Source organism: Barbus barbus, assembly GCF_936440315.1.
Source record: "Barbus barbus genome assembly, chromosome: 30".
In the NCBI taxonomy this organism is placed as follows: Eukaryota; Metazoa; Chordata; class Actinopteri; order Cypriniformes; family Cyprinidae; genus Barbus; species Barbus barbus.
The window spans coordinates 22,575,834-22,595,964 of NC_136758.1; the positions used below are offsets into that span (position 1 = coordinate 22,575,834).

Below are 20,131 nucleotides of genomic sequence, written 5' to 3' on the forward strand. Positions count from 1 at the left end.
TTTTATATTTTAGAAACATTAACTTTACTTCTGAATGTTCTTTGAATGTTCTGAAACAAGTAGTAACATTTAAAAAATATTATATTCTAAAAATAGATTAACATCCAACTAAAACATTTTAGAAAAAAATGTCATTTTAAAAACTGTTTATTTTATTTTTGAATGTTTTCTGAATGTTCAAGACATCCAGTTTTGATACATTCAAACATTTTTTTAGTGAGGCAAAAATTTAAGGGAACATTTCATTTTATAATTTTGCAAAAATTATGGAAACAATTTTTCTCTCATAGCAATATTCTCTGAGAGTTCTGAGACATATAGTAGCATTTAAAAAATGGTAGACAAACATCCAACTAAAACGTTTCAGAAAACACTCTGTGAACAATGTATTAAAAACATCTTTGTACCACCATTTGAAGAACATTATTAAAGGGATAATAAACTGAGAAAGCAAAATTCTATAGATTTTTTATATATAAGAGGTCACTGTGCTATTAAAACATTCTGTAAGTTTATGAACTCAAAACTTTCTTGTTAGTCTAAAAACAGCTTATATTGAAGCCAGTCTGCCAAAACAAGTAGTGTGCCACTTTATGACGTAGTGTGGCTTAACTCTGGCTCTGCAGAAGATGATCAACCCCTGCTTCTACATCACTGCCTGTTTAGCCCCACCCTCCGATTCATGCAAGTAGTAGGTAAATGACAAGAGCAGCAAATGCAGGTCAACACAGAAACCAAACGATAAACTTTATTTGATGAACTTTATATTTAATGAAGTACCAGACCCCATCAGTAAGAACTTTGTTTGTTCACCTAATTTTTACCGTGTATTCATTTACAATCAAGGCAAAATTCTGAAACAAGATCGAAACTAAAAGACGATGCTGTGCCAACTATATTGGATCTGATGTCACACCACAAAAGTGTGAGTAACTGTTTTCATTACGTGATCACTATTGCTTTGTCTGTTATTACAGATCGTTTAATATGTTCTGAGTATTTATGCGTTTTTAACCTAAATCACAGCAGCGTCCATTTGTGCAGGATGTAGGCTGTCAAACATACACAACTATTAGCTTTTACTTAGTTTACTTCCGAGTTTACAATCCACCATGCCTATTCAAACAGAGCATTCTGATGAGGGGGTTCAAAACAGGACAGAAAATAGCCTATTACTTCTAAACTATTATGTTTTTTTGTACAACCCGAATTCTGTAAATTTTGGGACGTTTTTTGAATTTGAATAAAATGAAAACTAAAAGAATTTAAAATCACATGAGCCAATATTTTAATCATAATAAAACATAGATAACAACTGTTTAAACTGTGAAATTTTACAATTTTATGCACAAAATGAGCTCATTTCAAATTTGATGCCTGCTACAGGTCTCAAAATAGTTGGGACGGGGGCATGTTTACCATGGTGTAGCATCTCCTCTTCTTTTCAAAACAGTTTTAAGACATCTGGGAATCGAGGTTATGAGTTTCTGGAGTTTTGGTGTTGGAATTTGGTCCCATTCTTGCCTGATATAGGTTTCCAACTGCTGAAGAATTTGTGGTAGTCTTTGACGTATTTTTCATTTAATGATGCGCCAAATGTTCTCTATAGGTGAAAGATCTGGACTGCAGGCAGGCCAATTCAGCACCCAGACTCTTCTACTACAAAGCCATGCTGTTGTAATAGCTGCGGTATGTGGTTTTGCATTGTCCTGCTGAAATACACATCGTCTGAAAGGGAGCATATATTGCTCTAAAACTTTTACATACCTTTCAGCATTCATAGTGCCTTCCAAAACATGCAAGCTGCCCACACCGTATGCACTTATGCACCCCATACCATCAGAGATGCTGACTTTTGAACTGAACGCTGATAACATGCTGGAAGGTCTCCCTCCTATTTAGCCCGGAGGACACGGCGTCCGTGATTTCCAACAAGAATGTCAGATTTGGACTCGTCTGACCATAGAACACTTTTCCACTTCGAAACAGTCCATGGCGGACTCTTCATGGCGGATTATGTTTACCGACAGTGGTTTCTGGAAGTATTCCTGGGCCCATTTAGTAATGTCAATGACAGAATCATGTTGTTGAGTGATGCAGTGTCGTCTGAGGGTCCGAAGACCACGGGCATCCAACAAAGGTCTTCAGCCTTGTCACTTACGCACAGAGATTTCTCCAGTTTCTCTGAATCTTTTGATGATGTTATGCACTGTAGATGATGAGATTTGCAAAGCCTTTGCAATTAGACGTTGAGGAACGTTGTTTTTAAAGTTTTCTGCAATCTTTTTAAGCACTCTTTCACAAATTGGAGAGCCTCTGCCCATCTTTACTTCTGAGAGACTCTGCCTCTCTAAGACATCCCTTTTATAGCTAATCATGTTACAGAGCTGATGTCAATTAACTTAATTAGTTGCTAGATGTTCTCCCAGCTGAATCTTTTCAAAATGTCTTGCTTTTCAGCCCTTTGTTGCCCCCGTGCCAACTTTTTTGAGACCTGTAGCAGGCATCACATTTGAAATGAGCTCATTTAGTGGGTCAAAGTGTAAAACTTCTCAGTTTAAACATTTGTTATGTTCTCTATGTTCTATCGTCGATAAAATATTGGCTCATGTGATTTGAGAGTCTTTTAGTTTTCATTTATTTCAAATTTAAAAAAACATCCCAACATTTCTGGAATTCAGGTTGTAAAAATCTTAATAACATAAGTGGACCTCAGAGAACAGTGCAAAATAAAACAAAAAACAAAAGCAGTTCATGACCCCTTTGAAGACCAGATATCTCTGAATGAACATTCTATTAATGTTACTAGAAGAATGTTTGCTCATAACTTTGAGAGAACCTCACCATAACGTTAGCAAAAGTACAGAGAATGTTCTCTGTTATCTGTATATGCTTTAACTGTAAATGTCAAGAACCAACTCTGGATTTACATGACATTTACATTAAAGATATCTAACAGAGGCCCCTGTGTGAAACCTGTTAAGCTGTGGAATTTGCTGCATAGTTCTTGTAAACAGAGGTCCAATAAAACCAAGGCAATTTTAGTGGTTGCAGAGAAGCTTGGCAACCACTGCAACATTTGCTTTCAGCTCTCTCTAAGCCTTCAGCAGTTGCTTGAGGGCTCAGATGTCGATACAGTAAAATATCCGGTATCCGAGGACAGAGCAATCGCTAATTTCACTCATACATGAGACATGAAGCATCATAACTATGAAGATAATGTGTTAAAGATTTATCACCTAAAATGCTGACTTCTGTAACTCTTACAGGAATAATATGTAAAGAAAAATAACTTGTCCATATATTCTCAGAGTCCAATCACTGATTTAAGAATACACAAAAGGAATAACATTTCAGTGGCACCATTCACATATCATCTTGACCATCAGGCATGCGTTGTGATTGGACTCCCATAAAAGGTGCAGAGATCAGCAACTGGACCATTCTCCCCAGGGATTTCAGCTAATAAGAGCAATCGTATTTATAGAGGCTCGTTTTAATGCATCTCCTCAATCACTGGCCATCTCACCCTGCAGCCTCTCAGAAGCCCATTGTGTCACTGAAGGTGAGTTTTACTCACTATTACAGATGGCAGGCTGTTCTTTTGATACCTTAAATTGGTTTTAGGTTCCCTCGGAAGAGACCTAGTTTGCAGAGACCATCATTTTAGCATGTTGTGTCTATTTTAAGAGGCGTTCGTATTTTGTGGATGACACCTCCCTGATTGCTTTAGCCTGGTATGTTGTAACATTTTTACGGTTCTGTTTACTGCTTTTAAGACATAAACAACAATGTCTACGGAACGATTCGACTGCCATTACTGCAAGGACACTTTGCTGGGAAAGAAATACATCCTAAAAGAGGACACACAATACTGCACAAAGTGCTATGAGAATCTGTTTGCTAACTGCTGTGAAGTATGTTCTTTGCCAATTGGCTGCAACTCTAAGGTAGGCATAAGCAATTACTGACATCATAATTCACACATTTATATTTGAAAATGTTATTGAAATTGAATGAAAAATCTTTTTAATACAATGCAACCATAAATCAGAAATTTGTGAAAACAATGGACTATAATTTGTATTATAGTACATTGGCATTATATTTCAAAACTCTCTTCTGACCAGTGTAATCAATATCATAGAAACGCTATCTTGGATTTTTTTCTTTTCTTTTGCTATTGGATCAAATGGGAACACAAATTATATTTGTTGTAGTATCCATTCACCGCTGTAGAAGTTTACCCAACTATGACTACTTTTGCTTTTGGAAATGTGAAAAGGATCCATTAATTAAAGATTAATGAGTGACAGAAAGTCAGAACAGATTTGCAAGCTTTTAACTAGACTTTCTCTCTGCATGCATAATGAAGGATCTCTCCTACAAGGACCGGCACTGGCATGAAAATTGTTTCAAGTGTGCCAAATGCAGTCGATCATTGGTGGACAAAGCATTTGCTGCTAAAGATGACCTTATGCTTTGCACCGAGTGCTATTCTCATGAGTATTCTTCAAAGTGTAACACCTGCAAGAAGACTGTCATGCCAGGTAGAACTCTTTGTATCTTAATCTTTTCTGAAGAAATTAAATGTAACTAGATTTATTTTCCTAAAAATATCTTACTATCATTATTAAAATTAGGCAGTTTATAAAGTTAAAATAAATTATTAAGGATCTTAGTCTATAAAGGTTGTCTTCTGTTCATGTGTTAGGATCACGAAAAATGGAGTACAAAGGCAACAGCTGGCATGAGACGTGCTTTCTGTGTCAACGCTGTCAGCAGCCAATGGGAACCAAGTCTTTCATCCCTAAAGATAACAATTACTTCTGTGTGCCTTGTTTTGAGAAGCAATTTGCCTACCAATGCTGTGCTTGTAAAAAAGTAAGTCATATACAGTGTGTGATGGAATCAGACATTTGAAAAGCACTATTACTTTTATTCAAGTTACAGTTCACCCAAAAATGACTCACTCACTTATTGCTCCAAACCAGAATGTTTTTTTTTTTTAATATGTATTACAAAAAGAGAATGTTTGTGAAGGTCTTTTATGAACCTTGAAAGCTTCGGCCTCCATTCAATGCACAACTGAATGGAAAAGAACAAGCAGTACATTCAGGTTCGGAATGACATTCTGATGAGTAAACTGACAGAATTTCAGTGCTAACTCATGTCAACTATTTTATGTTTTGGTGAACTGGTGGCTAATTAGTATGAATGCACAGTGTCATTTGTAGACATATAGACGATTTGCAGTTAGGTTTTGGGAAGCAAATTGCCTCCTAATGCTGTGCTTGTGAAAAGTAAGACATATATGTTTGCAAAGGAATCCATTAAGTCCATTAAAGTTATAGTTCACTCAAAAGTGACTCACCCTCATTTTGTTCCAATCCAGTATGACTTTATTTTTTAATGTGGAATATAGAAAAGAGAAAATTTGTGAGAGAAAATAAAAAATGTATTTATGCAATTGGAGCTTTCAAGATTCAATAAGCATATAAAATCACCAGAAACCATATCAAAATCCTCAACAAAGCTATCGTTTGCCATCAAAGACACGGAATATAGCATATGAATTGAATAGACTACTACTATCATACTTTATAGTGCTTTTGCATTCTTTTTTTAACCTTGAAAGCTTCAGTCACCATTTTTTACAATTGCATGGAAAATTGTTTTGGCAAATTGGTGGGCAAATCCTATCAATTCAGTTCTCATTCATGCACTTTCAGTTTATTTATAGTTTAAAAAAAAGAATGTTTACGTACAAATCACATCATACAAATTCATATGAATTTGCCACTGTGTAACATATTTATGGAATTGGATTGTAATTGTCACTTTTGGGTGAACTATTTTTTTAAATGTTGAACAACACTGCACATTTATTGTACTGTATTGAGATCCACGCTTTCAATTCTGTAGGCCATAACAACTGGCGGTGTCACGTATCAAGATAAGCCCTGGCACCGAGAGTGTTTCACTTGCGTTGGATGTAAGAGACAACTGGCTGGCCAGCGCTTTACCTCGAGAGAAAACTACCCATACTGCCTGGATTGCTTCAGCAATCTGTATGCCAAGAAATGCGTGGGCTGCACCAAACCAATAACTAGTATGTTTTCATTCTTGACATCTGGCGGCTATTTTTATATGCCTCTAAACTGAAATTAAAAATTTCATCAGCATTGTACTCGACTGTAAAACAACCATGTGTGTGTGTGTCCAGGCTTGGCAGGTGCTAAGTACATTTCGTTTGAAGAGCGGCAGTGGCATAGTGAGTGTTTCACGTGTATTCAGTGCTCAGTGTCTCTGGTGGGCCGTGGATTCCTCACCCAGAGAGATGACATCCTGTGCACTGACTGTGGCAGGGAGAAGTGAGACAACCACAGGAGCAGCATAGTCATCCAAGTATAGTAGGAAAGCTACTGAGGGCAAAATAGATGTAGAATTGGGTTTCCGCTCATACAAATGGAATGATGAATAAACACGAACAATGAATAGATCTGTGTAGCCTGCTGATTAGGATGCTTAATGTATTGATTAATAAGCTTTCAACAATGATTTGGAAACAATTGTCTTTATAAAGCCTGAACCAGCATGGAATAACACTGAAAATGTTAGAAGTTTGTCACACGAAATGCACTTTTGGTCAATAAACTTTATTTTCTTCTTGCTTACTGCCTATTTTTTTTAAGTCTAAAGATACATAATCATGCACAATCCCTACACCTAATAAGAAAGTAATATATTTAAAATACATTTATGTCATACTAAGTAGGCAGTTCAAATCTATTAACATATTTACTGACATATTGCTTGAGACTTACAGATATAAACATTATAATTAAACCTTATTTAAAGTACTAATTGTGCAGAATGCACATTTCTTAATATTAAGCCTAAAATGAGTTTTAATGTCACTACTGATGAGGATTGTATGGTCTTTGAAAAACATCGTAAATGCAAGTTATTTAAAGTAGACCTGAAGTATACTTGCAATAGTTCCACTTTAGCATATTCAAATATACTTCTTTAATTGGACTACAGCTCTACTTCCACACAATTAAAGTGCATTAAGCACAAAATTTGTTGTTTCAGTTTAGCAGACTTCAAGTATACTAAAAGTACATATGCAGGATATTTATATTAAGTACATAAATATATCATACTTGTAGTATCCTTGGTGAAAGTATAAATGACTTAAATGGGAGTAAGATGAGTAAAACAGTCAAAAACAAACATGATCTAAAGGCCACTAAATTCCCATTTTGATTTCATTTTTTAAAGGTGCACACAATTTTCTGTTTCACTGGCGACAATAAAATGAGTAGAGGTACGTTCACGCCAAGTCAGAATTACTGTTATTACATGATTCTGACTTGTAAAAAGTGTTCACGTCCTCATAGAACTTGTAATTACAACTTGTAAAATCTGACATTTTCTGAGAGCTCCGACTTGTACGACCTGACTGCTGTATCGTCATGTGGAAACACCCAAAAATGATGATGGCTTCAAATGTAGTGAAATGCACACATAAAAATAGAGGAAACTTTAACATTCACGAAACTTTACTATGTACAAAAGGTTCTTTTGTAGTGGAAAATAGTTCTTTAGATTATAACAATGTTCTTCACTCTAAGAAAAAATTGTTCTTTTAAGAAAGGTTCTTTCTTGTGGCCAACATGATGGTTCTATGTGAAAAACCTGTTATATTGTAATATTTAGTTGTTAATGCAAGATGAATCTGAAAAGAAACAAACATAGGTGCCATCAGAATGAGAGTCTAAACAGTTGATAAAAACATCACAATAATCCGCAAGACTCCATCAAATTCATGATGAATTTGTTTACTACAAACACACAGCATTTGACTTTATAAACTTTAACAAATGGACTGAAGTCATGTGGATTACTTATGGATTATTGTGATGTTTTTATCATCTGTTTGGACTCTTGTTCTGACGGCACCCATTCACTGCAGAGGATCCATTGCCGAGCAACTGATGTAATGCTACATTTTTCCAAATCTGTTCCGATGAAGAAGCAAACTCATATACATTTTGGATGGTCTGAGGGTGAGTAAATTTTCAACAAAGTTTCATTTTTGAGTGATCTATTCCTTTAATGCTCCATTGCATTTGAAATTTACATACAGTACTCCTAAAGCCTAATCCCAACTGATAGCATGAGCAAAAGTACACGTGAAATAAAAATACATTTGCTGAAGCAAGCATGCTGTTTTAGCTTCCTTTTATGCACTTTAAAACACATAAAAGAAATATTTAACTAAAGGTTTCATGTCCCTAGCCTTTCTTAGACATTTGGCATTGTGCAACCAACCATCCATTCAGAGACAGAGTAAAAGCAGTAAAACTGCTGACATCAACTTCCTCTCAGGATGAGAGTCACATGGCAGGGTCAAAATACACTTGAGTAAAAAATAAACGTCCATGCAGCTTCTACGCTAATGAGGTGAGAGTGTTCTTTACTCGTTTTATTTAGCTTTACAGCATGTAAATATCTGAGTTAATGAAGACTGTTTCCCTTCTCTGCCAAATGTACTAGGTTTCTCATTTATTTTAGGTGTATTTTTTGCAACCGAGACCTAAATTAAGGGTAAATAACCATGAAAGTCTTCACCCCTGTGCTAGTCTTTCAAAAAATGCCCTCTGGGAAAGGCAGAGACAAATTCAGCATTCAGTGTTTGGAGTGCTTTGGTAAAAACCGCTATATAGGGACCAAAGAGGGAGTCATTGAGTACCTCACTGTAAATAACACGAGCGCTGAAGGAAGGCTTTCAGTGCGGGAGGTGGGGAAGAGACAGATGGGCCGAAGCGGAGCAATCAGCCAGCTGACAGCGGTCCCTGTTCTGAATCATCTCTTAGTTCTCTGGGATGGATCGGTCACGGTGCTTAACATGTTCTCCCTGGAACTCCTTCCTGCCCTGAAGAAAATACAGAACGTGTCACTCTTCTATGTCAGTGAGTCAGCGGTTCAGACTGATTCCGTCGAGCTCATTGCAGCTTCGACCAAGAGGAAAACAGTGAGCGTTTATAAGGTGTTTGTGGACAGATGGGAGTGTGTGAGACAGGTGGCTCTGCCGCAGGAACCTGTGGTTCTGGCTGCGCATGGGACGTGTCTGTGTGTGGCCACTTGTGAGAGATATTTTCTCCATGATTATCAGAGCCAAACCACCCTCGATCTTTTCCCACATAACCTGGGAAAGCAAAATATCATTGCCAACAAATGTGGAAAAGGAGAATTCATTTTGAATGGGCCTGGATGTTTGGGTAAGAATTTTTATAATTATAAAATCAAAATAAAATAGTAATAGACCAAATAAAAGACTAATAAAATTACAATTATAAAAGACATTTTAAACTTAAAGTGGCAAAACAAGGTAAAAACAGTGTGAAAAATAAGTCAGTGCAATAGAAAAAGAAATACCAAGTGATTTAAGGCCTTTATCTCCATGCTAAAAATGACATTACATTTTATTTCATGTACTCACAATAATTAATTATACAATAAGTCCCCATAAGGAAAGAAAAAAAATTAGACTTTGTTGATATTTCTCTAATTTCATATGTGTCTCCTCAAAAGTTTCAGAAGAGATCTAAACAGAAGAAATTTAGTAACGTGATTACATTTTTCCAAGACCAGAAAATCTAAGCTATGTATAATTTATTTTTATTCATCAGTTTGTATAGCTGTATTTAAATTATTGAATTGAATTGTATTTTTATTTATTTTACATTTTTTCAATTATTTAATTTTGGGAATTTGAGGATAAATAACTTGCATTTAAAGGAAGACTCCACTTTTTTAAAAAATAGGCTCATTTTCCAACTCCCCAAGAACTCATCCAATGCAAAATAAAAAGTTGAGATTTTCTAGGCCGATATGGCTAAGAACTATACTCTCATTCCAGCGTAATAATCAAGGAACTTTGCTGCCGTACCATGGGTGCAGCAGGTGCAATGATATGACGCAGCGCCTGAAAATACTCCCCAGCTAGGTAACTACACTGACCAAAATTATAAATGCAACACTTGTTTTTGCCCCCATTTTTCATGAGCTGAACTCAAAGATCTAAGATTTTTTCTATGTACACAAAAGGCCTATTTCGCTCAAATATGGTTCACAAATCTGTGTAAATCTGTGTTAGTGAGCACTTCTCCTTTGCCGAGATAATCCATCCACCTCACAGGTGTGGCATATCAAGATGCTGATTAGACAGCATGATTATTGCACAGGTGTGCCTTAGGCTGGCCACAATAAAAGGCCACTCTAAAATGTGCACCGTTTGGTCAGTGTAGTTATGATATAGCTGGGGATTACTTTCAGGTGCTGCGTAATATCATTGCGCCTGCTGCACCCATGGTACGGTAGCAAAGTTACTTGATTATTACGCCGGAATGAGAGTATAGTTCCTAGCCATATCGGCCTAGAAAATCGCAACTTTTCATTTTCCGTCAGTCTTAGTACACGATGTAACTACAGAAGAGTCAAGTTTTAAATAGGAAAAATATCGCAACTCTTTGGTCATTTTTGAGCAAGATGCTAATGGTCTAATCAGATTCAATGATCTATGCTAAGCTACGCTAAAAGTGCTACCACCAGGCCCGGAGATCAGCTGAATGGATTCGAAAACGGTAAAACTCAACTGTTTAACTCTTGGGGAGTTATAAAATGAGCCTATTTTCAAAAAAAGTGTTCCTTTAATTGACACAACTAGGGCTGCCACCCGTAACATGATGCGTCCTGTATCAAATCAATACAGGACACGATTTGTCCCGTATTTTACAAATGCCAACACATAGTTGAATCAACAAATAAGTATTTTGCACTGTTTATAACACTAATAGAAATTATAATTAAATAAATTTCATACGAGGTATTAGAGAAGCTCATTTGCGCGTAATTGCATTTTGGCGTCTTTGTTTTCATTATAAGCTGTGTCTCATTTAGAAGTCTGCGTCCTCCGGCAGATGTACACACGAGCGGAGATGTGGTGTTTTCAACTTATCTTAAAGTGCCTCCAATAAAAACGTATAAACTTCTTAATATCCTCCTCCTTTTTTTCTCTAACAGACGTCTGTTGTATGTACGCTGCAGCTCCTCAACCATTGAGCAAAATTAAACGTTAAATTACTCAAATTACTTTCCAAATTTAGAAATAATTTTCAAATTAACGACTGTTGTTTATGGCAACGCAAAGAATTGTGGGTTATCTGTAGCGGTGAAGGACACACCTGATGTTCCTCCGAATTCCTGTGAAAGAAGGTCAGAGTCGGAGTAGTCTCGCGCAGCCAGACCTTCAGGCTGACGGCAGAAGGTCTGGAATATATGGCCGCTTTCATTGGCCAAGGCCTGCCCATGAGGCCGTTTGACCGACATATCAAACAACCAATCATAGTTCGTTTCATTTAGCGTCACGTTTCGGGGCGTGGAAATGTCACTACAATAACAAACCGGTGTGTGAAACTCTCGGATGTATTTTAAAGTAGTTCACATACTTTTGAAAATCCAGCGTTTAGTTGACCCTGATAAGCGTTCGTCTTCACAGTTATAAACACTACGGCTTTCTTCTTTCGTGAGGGGGTTTGGCGCCACGGCATCTTTGTTTCCCGGCGGACCGAAAGTAAACGTGAGACTCGCGTCTCCCGGAAATCCGGTTTAATTCAACCAGTCAGATTACGACTTCGACATTCCTGAAGTGTTTCCAGAAAAGTGTGCCCTATGCATCAGACGTTTAGCGAAAGTTTGATGTCTGAGGCTGAGACTACATTCGGAGTGTCCTACTTGCTTTTCTGAAATGAGACAAGTTATCAATGGATCTGTCCAGTAACTAATGATGAACGCGCAGTTTGCAGAGAAACATTTCAGTTGCTCACGGTGAACTGTGACTTAAAGGCACAGTCCACCCAAAAATTTAAAATTTGCCATCGTTTACACACCCACAAGATGTTCCAAAACTGTAATAATTTCATTCTTTTGTTGAACATAAAAGAAAATACTTTGAAGAATGTGGGTAACCAAAGAGTTTCTGGTCCCCAATGATAGTATTTTTTTTTTTTAAGTTACTGAGGACCAGCAGCTGTTTAGTTACCCACATAAGTATCTTCTTTTGTGTTCAGATGAAAAAAAAAAAAAAACTTTATGCAGGTTTAGAACAACCTGGGTAAATTATGACAGAATTTTAATATTTTTTAAAGTGACAGACACATCTGTGCTTCAAGGTATAGGTCTGTTGTTTTATTAAAATTTGGATAGTCTGATAATGTATAATATTCCATACATTATCAGCACTTGATAGACATAATTATTATATTTCTAGACATTATTAGACAGATGAATTAATAGATTATGATTTTGGTTGTTAGACCCTTATTAATTAATCATTTATCATTTATATTAATCATACATTTATACATAGTAAATAATCAAAAATGCCATATATCATGTCAAAATGTCATAAATGTCATTTTAAAAAGTAAAAAAAAAAAAAAAAAAAAATTATTTAGTTAAAAATAGGACAAATAAATGAAAATCTGTCCCATCCTGAATACTCCACTAACACCTATCTATAAAGTAAGCAAATAAATAAATACATACATGCATTTACATTTCAGTAATAGTGCAAATTGCTTGTTTGCTTAAAGGATAATAAAATAAATTTGCTTATAAAGTAACAAGTAAAAGTAGTGTATATGACACACAGGCATGTTTGTGATGAAGAATGGCACTTCCCAGCATCCTCCTGTACAGTGGCCTGATGGAGTGGTGGACGCCGCAGTTCATTTCCCATATGTGCTAGCGCTACAAAATCAGACTATTCATATTTACATTTACATTTATTCATTTAGCTGACGCTTTTATCCAAAGCGACTTACAATTGCTATATATGTCAGAGGTCGCACGCCTCTGGAGCAAATAGGGGTTAAGTGTCATGCTCAGGGACACATTGGTGTCTCACAGTGGATTCGCACCCGGGTCTCTCACACCAAAGGCATGTGTCTTATCCACTGCGCCATCACCACCACCATATCTACAGCATTCTGGACCAGCAGCTGAAGCAAACTGTCCCTTTACAAAGTGCCAAATCTCTGGTCTCAACAGAAGGTTCGTTTTACAATCCAACATCAATCTTTCAAAATTCATTCATCAGAAGTCATAGTAAATTCAGAGGCAATATTGCCGTTCTTAATTGCTTGTATATAGAATCTTTACTTCTTTAAAAATTTAAATTATTTTTAATTAAATTTTTTTTTTAAATTAAAATGTTGATTTTAATCAACAAATACTACAAATGTGTTTCACAGAAAATAGGCCACATTCACACTGGCTTTAAACCAATGGTTCTCAACGGGACCAACTGCTCTGTACATGTTTTCTGAATCTGACACACTCAGTTCAATTAATGGATCTCCCTCCTAACAAGATGATGATCTGAATGAGATGCGTTAAATAAGGGGAAACATACAAAATGTACAGAGCAGTGGGTCCCGAGGACTGGAGTTCAGAATCAATGCTTTAAAACAATCAGATCTGAGTATGCAATCTGAGCTAGTTGCCATAATATGTAGACACTAATAATAACAATATCGTTCTTTTAATTTTAGAGGCATTTGATGGCACATTTCCTATCTTTTTCTGTTATAGAATGTGTTTTTGTTGTTGCTGACAAAGAGATTCATCGGCTGTCATCAGTTCCTTTGGAGGATCAGATTGAAGAGCTGGTTAAGAGTCAGAGAGTTGATGAAGCCCTGATGCTGCTGGACAGACTTCAAGATCTCCTGCCAAAAGATTCATACAAGGTAAGACTGATGATAAATTACTAAACAAAGTGGATGTTTGTCTTATCTTTCTTTAATGTGTTAGAAATCTTTAAAACACATAATGTTTAACAGAGCCATGAGGTCAGTGAGGCTGAGCGTCTTCACAGGTCATTCACATAAGCACTCGTGCCAGATGAACAGATGTCATTCCAGCAAGACGAAAATCATCTTACAATAGTATTAAATAAAGCTCACAGAGGCACATGTTCACAGATATGATCTCATCAAATATGCTACATGATTTTAAATGTGCTATGATAAATATTTAATAAGTTTTAATATACTACACTCTTAAAAATAAAGGTGCTTCACGATGCCGTAGAAGAACCTTTTTGTCTAAATGGTTCCATAAAGAACCTTTGACATCTGAAGAACCTTTCTGTTTTACAAAAGGTTCTTTGTGGTTCTTTAAAGAACCTTTGACTGAATGGTTCTTTGTGGAACCAAAAATGGTTCTTCTATGGCATCGCTGTGAAGAACCTTTTGAAGCACCTTTATTTTTAAGATTGTAGCTTATCAATAATAAAGCAAACTAAAGTAAACATGTTAAATATTTAATGAATTATATAGATATATAAATAATAGCTGTCAGTCCATTCAAATTTTTAATCTAATTAATTACAGGGCGTGGGGTTTTTTTTGGTAATATTTTCGTGGGCAAAACCAAACAAAACGCACAATAGTGTTTAAATTTTGCGCAATATTAACTTCTTATTTACTGAAATGTTGTATAAATATATTTGACTTGTGTTCTTTGTGCCCTAATTTTTTTTGCCCCAATATCTAGATTTTTCATTTATGGTGTTGTTGACCTGCATCATATTTGTCAACAGTTAACTGTATGAAATGTAAGATGACCTACAGGTCTGGGGGCGGGGCGGGGGCGGGGCCAGTGCGTTAACTGCGTTAAAATATTTTAATCGCGTTATTTTTCATGTTATGTTAAACTGACAGCCGTAATATATATATATATAATTAATTAATTAATTTATTTATAGTTCAGCTTCCTAATTGGAGGGGAAACAACAATTATATAACATATATCCTGATTCATGCCATTCATCACTTGACTTTTAGGATCTACATAAAAATGTCATCTGTACATCTGGAATGATAAAGTTCTATAGAGAGGCTTTTGTGGAAGCAAAAGACCTTTTTATGTAAGTAATGCTTTAATGTGTTTTACAAGAAAGCAATTCTGCTTTATAATTTCATGTAATTTTTAAGTTTTCTAGCAATTTCTGTGTGGAAATGGTTTCAACATCCTACACCTTTTCACTATAATCCTTTATTTTCCAGTAAAGGTGAACTAGACCCAAGGGAAATCATTAGCCTTTATCCAGCTATGCCTGTTATGAGTGAAGACTTTACACCTCAGACAACAGCAGTCAGCAATGCCAAGGACCTGTGGACGTTAAGTCGAGACGATTGGCCGACATTTCAACAGTACTTAATATTTTTGGATGACTTCTTGAGAGAAGTCAGGCCAACAGGACAGGGCCAAATGTGTCCTCAGGACATCGACTCAGCACTTTTTAAGCTGTATTTGGAACAAGGTGAATATGGAAAACTGGACCAGCTCGTCTCGTTGCAGAATAACTGTAACCTCCAAATGTGTGTGCCTGTCTTGGAACAGCACAAAAGGTTTGTGCTCATCGTTTAAGGCTACTTCAGTATTCACAGCTTATTTTCTATTTTCTAGTGAGAAGCCAAACTAATTTGCTGCCATTTCAGGTTTTTCACACTTGGACTGCTCTATCAAAGTCAAGGCCAGCATTTCAATGCAATTCAGGTATCTTTTAATCTTTGAAAGATCCACAGAGCATAATTAAAGATGGATCAGTAAGAAAAGAACATTTATTTTTTCCTTTTTTAGACCTGGGTTAAAATTGTGGAAGAGCAGAGCGAGGACCACTCACACATCAGCGTATTCCAGCATATAGTTAATATTCTCTCAAATCTGGAACATAAACCCATCATCTGGAAATTTGTAGACTGGGTTCTTCAGAGAGACCAAGAGGCAAGCATTTTAACTGGACTGTTTATCAACAGCAGAGGGCAGAGTTATACAGATTTAATCAAGTCTAGTTTACTCTTTTGCCCTTGGCAGTAAAAGAAACACTAATATGTATCTGGAATTTGCTCTAAGACACTAAGAACAACTTTGCTATAATACGCTATTCATCAAAAGTTTGAGTTTGGTAAGATTTTTTGAAGATATTTGAAAGAAGTATCTTATGCTCTCTAAGGCTGCATTTATTTGATCAAAAATACAGTAAAAACAGTCATTTTTAAATAATATCACAATTTAAAATAAATGACTGTCCAATTTAATACATTTTAAAATATAATTTATTTCTGTGGCAGTAAGGCTGAATTTTCAGCAGCATTCAAAGTTCAAACAAACATCAAAACAAAGTTCAAAAAGTGTTTTTTAATATATATATCTTACTACTAAACTTTTGAGACACTCTTGTCAGAGTTATTGCATTTTAAGCCATGTGCATTTTTCTAAAACATGCTCTTTATTTTAATATAGGCTGGAATACTGATCTTTACAAAGGCGCATACAAGCAGCCATGTTACATTTGCACCAGAAGAAGTCCTTACCATTCTCACCAGCTACCCACTTGCTATGACTCTCTACTTGGAATATTTAGTCAATGAATTAAACAGCAAGGTGACTTATCCATTTGTAATTAATGATTGCTTTAAGGGGGTCACCAGGAATCAAATTTGCATTGGTGTTTTAACATACACAAGAGCTTATATATATATAGAACAGTGTTATTTTAGTATTATTGATATACTGTTATAGTTTTTATTAATATTTTGAATTAACTTTTATTTTTATATTTTAAATTTATTTTGCTTTTATTTTTTATTTTAGTTTCAGTTTCATTTTTAGTCATTTTGTAAGTTAATTTTATTAAAATATATATTCAAAAGTATTTAAAAAATATTCATATGTATTTATTTCAGTTATCTACTTAGATTTATCCATTTCATTAAGTTTTTTTTTTTTCAATTAATATTTTTATTTTTATTTTTTTGGTTTCAGGTTTGATTAAAGATAACAACTCTGCTATGAAAAGATTTGTAACATTCATAACAGAACACTTCCTCATCAGTCAAAAAGATATTTTAGTGAAACTTAATTATAAAAACCCACTCGCTCTGAACTTCTGCAATTGTGTGGCATTGCATCAACACATAACCTTCCACGTTTACACATCAAAACTGGACGATCAGAAACTTTACCCGGCCATTCACAGTGATGTAATAGAGAGAAAGCAGGATAAATGCTATTATTTCTATATCTCAGTGCCCTATTACAGAAAGTTAAGTCTCAAATTTAGCCCTAACAAGCTTCAAACAGAAATCACCATGGTCACTAAACAGATAGGACTCTAGAATTAGGATGTTTCTGTACCAAAGTTAAGTGTAAAATTTGTGTGTAAAACTACTTATTATACAACATGGGGTGCACAGCAGCAAAAAAGAAACGGTCATAATGATTGAGAAAAAATAAAAAAACATATTTCAAAAAAATAAGTGACAAAATATTCTGTAAAAATTACCCCTTTAATGCCAGTTTTCCATGACTGAACATTGCATTTAAGAAGCCAATTGTCTATTCACAGGAAGAAAAGCATCATACTATGCTCATCACATCATATGTCAAATGGATATTGCAGTCAATCGAGGATGACTACAACAATAAAACAAGCAAGGAAGAGATGAGACATAAACTACAGCAATTACTTTGGCAATCTTCTTCCTATAATGTGGACGCCATATATGGTGAGCATAATACGCAGATAAAGATTTTAATAGGTTAACTACACTAGTAAACCTGAAATTCAAACTTAAATGTGTTTGATACTGTTGCAAGTGTTCATAGATTAAACAAACCACTATACCCTTTATTGCCACAGACCAAATAACTCCCTCGTTTCTTCATGCGGAGAGAGCAATTTTACTTGGGAAGTCTGGTAAACACAAAAAGGCCCTGCAAGTTTTGGTCCATGAAGAAAAAGCAGGCTGCTGAAAGCTACTGTTGGAGGACCTCTGCTGGACGAGACAGGAAGTTTACACAGGGAATGTTTCTCTCCCTGCTTCAAATCTACCTGGAGTCCTGTCAACATGTGATCACAGCAGTGGATCTGCTGAACAACAACGCAGCGTCTTTTGATGTAGTCAGTGTGTTGAGGGTGCTGCCGGATTCCTGGTCTCTGAAACTGGTTCTGCGGTTCCTCTGTGAATCACTGAGAGGAACAGTACATGACAAAAGAATGAGAGGTCTGGAGATGAGCCTAGCCAAGGTGGAAACCCTAAGACACAAGCATGTCAGGGTGAGACTTACTATAAATGAAGCCATTTATGTGAGGAAAAAAACACTCAAATATTCAATTTAACTTAAACAGCAACTCTAATGTTATTCTTTATGCTCCCAGATGGAAGCAACGCATGAAAAAATCCGAGTTGACAGAGGATGTGTTTGCCATTCATGCCAGAAATGTCTTACAGGGCCTGAGTTCCTGCACAGCTCGACAGGAGAGCTGACACACATATCCTGTCATGGTGGAGAAAGCGGACACTGAACAACAAAGACACTATTATTCACATTTTCACTTTACATTTATACTCTCAGCAGATGCCGTTTTACTAGGTTGCCTACAATAAAGACAGTAATTACTTGGACAGTAAGGCAATTACTAGCACAAATTGCTGAGAAAGATGGCACATGCTAAGACACCAACAAAGCAAGCCACAAATACGAGCAGGAAACCCACAACAACTGCACCTATACTATAAAATAGAGCTGGGGTGGTACTGTACAATTTAATGCATACTGGACAAATGACAATGTGCTAAAAATATTCTTATGCACATTAATAATATATATTCTAATTTTATTATTACAGCAAAAATAAATTATAGTGCAAGATATAGACTCAGAATTGCAAAAAGAAAAAAAAAAAGATCAGATTTCGGAGTTTATTTCTCACTTTTTTATTTTGTGTGAATTATATTTCACAATTCTGAGTCCCCGGGCAATCGGCAAGGCTGTGCATTATTACAATTTAAAATATCAGTAAATTTTTCTATTTTAATATATTTAAAAATGTATTAATCTGATGGAAAAGCTGAATTTTCAGCATCTAGGGTGACCATATGTGCCATTTTTCCCGGACGCATCCTGGCCAGGATTTCTATATTGCTTTGATTCAAAGTACCTCGAGAGCATTTCGAAAATAAGGAACCAATGTCATATTGGTCTGCACACACAAACAAAGCCAAATCCTAGATATTTTAGGCAATATAGAAATCCTGGCCAGGATGCGTCCGGGAAAAAAGGCACATATGGTCACCCTACAGCAGGGGTGCCCAATCCTGCTCCTGGCAGTCGACTGTCCTGCAAAGTTCAGCTCCAACTCTAATCAAACACACCTGCCTTTAATTTTCAAGCGATCCTGAAGACCTTAATTAGTTGCTTCAGGTGTTTGATTAGAGTTGGAGCTGAACTTTGCAGGACAGTCGATCGCCAGGAGCAGGATTGGGCACCCCTGCCCTACAGCATCCACTTCTACAATCTTCTTGTATGATCCTTCAGAAATCATTATATGCTGATATGCCCATTATTATTAACGTTATAATCAGTTATGCTGCTTACTTTTTTCCTGGAAAAGATTATACATATTTTTTTAGGATTCTTTGAATAGATCAAAACTACAGAATTAATAATAATAATAATATATATATATGTAACATTATAAATGTCTTTACTGTCACTTTTGGTCAATTTAATGCATCCTTAGTGAATAAAAGTATTAATATCTTTCAAATGAACTCACCTTTTTTTGCATTATTTTATAGTATTTTTCTCTTTTTGCAACTTTCTCTGAAAATAACACACATACAATTCAAGTACAAGCCAAAGCCTAGGCATGCCAATATAAATAATAATAAACTATTCTTTCAGCCATGTTCATTCATGCTAAATGTAGATTCATTGAGGCTGTATGTCTTCTGACTTGGCTGAAACGACTTTGCATACTATGGGCTTCGACATGAGTTCCAGAGCACAAACTATATTATAAACAAGTCGACATCTCTTTTACACCCACTGGACTGGGTTGGCTCAGTGCTGTCTGCTTCTAGCCCAAGCATGGTGAGGAACTGGCAGCCTGACAAACCCAGGCTGTATACCACTTCAGGACATGGTGCTCTCTAGACAAGCCACCTTTTAGTTTGAGGACATGAAAAAATGCATCACAAAACGCCTC

At 35.9% G+C, this 20,131-nt stretch overlaps 1 protein-coding gene and 1 pseudogene across 2 annotated transcripts; both read left to right on the forward strand.

The window, feature by feature from the left end:
• Nucleotides 1-3,791: 3,791 nt before the first annotated feature.
• LOC306850540 (four and a half LIM domains protein 2-like) lies at nucleotides 3,792-6,378 on the forward strand (the record flags this gene model as incomplete). The annotated part of the gene is made up of 5 exons (XM_079386219.1): nucleotides 3,792-3,950; nucleotides 4,376-4,550; nucleotides 4,715-4,884; nucleotides 5,926-6,112; nucleotides 6,227-6,378. The coding sequence occupies 5 exons, from the start codon at nucleotides 3,792-3,794 to the stop codon at nucleotides 6,376-6,378; spliced, it is 843 nt and encodes a 280-aa protein (XP_079242345.1).
• A 2,248-nt stretch (nucleotides 6,379-8,626) lies between these two features.
• Nucleotides 8,627-18,809, forward strand: LOC306850878 (transforming growth factor-beta receptor-associated protein 1-like; annotated as a pseudogene). Its single transcript, XR_013786033.1, has 12 exons — nucleotides 8,627-9,290; nucleotides 12,725-12,851; nucleotides 13,058-13,125; nucleotides 13,666-13,820; nucleotides 14,919-15,001; nucleotides 15,141-15,485; nucleotides 15,576-15,633; nucleotides 15,718-15,861; nucleotides 16,381-16,521; nucleotides 17,486-17,645; nucleotides 17,780-18,196; nucleotides 18,299-18,809. The product of XR_013786033.1 is annotated as a transforming growth factor-beta receptor-associated protein 1-like (transcript).
• The last annotated feature ends 1,322 nt before the right edge of the window (nucleotides 18,810-20,131 follow it).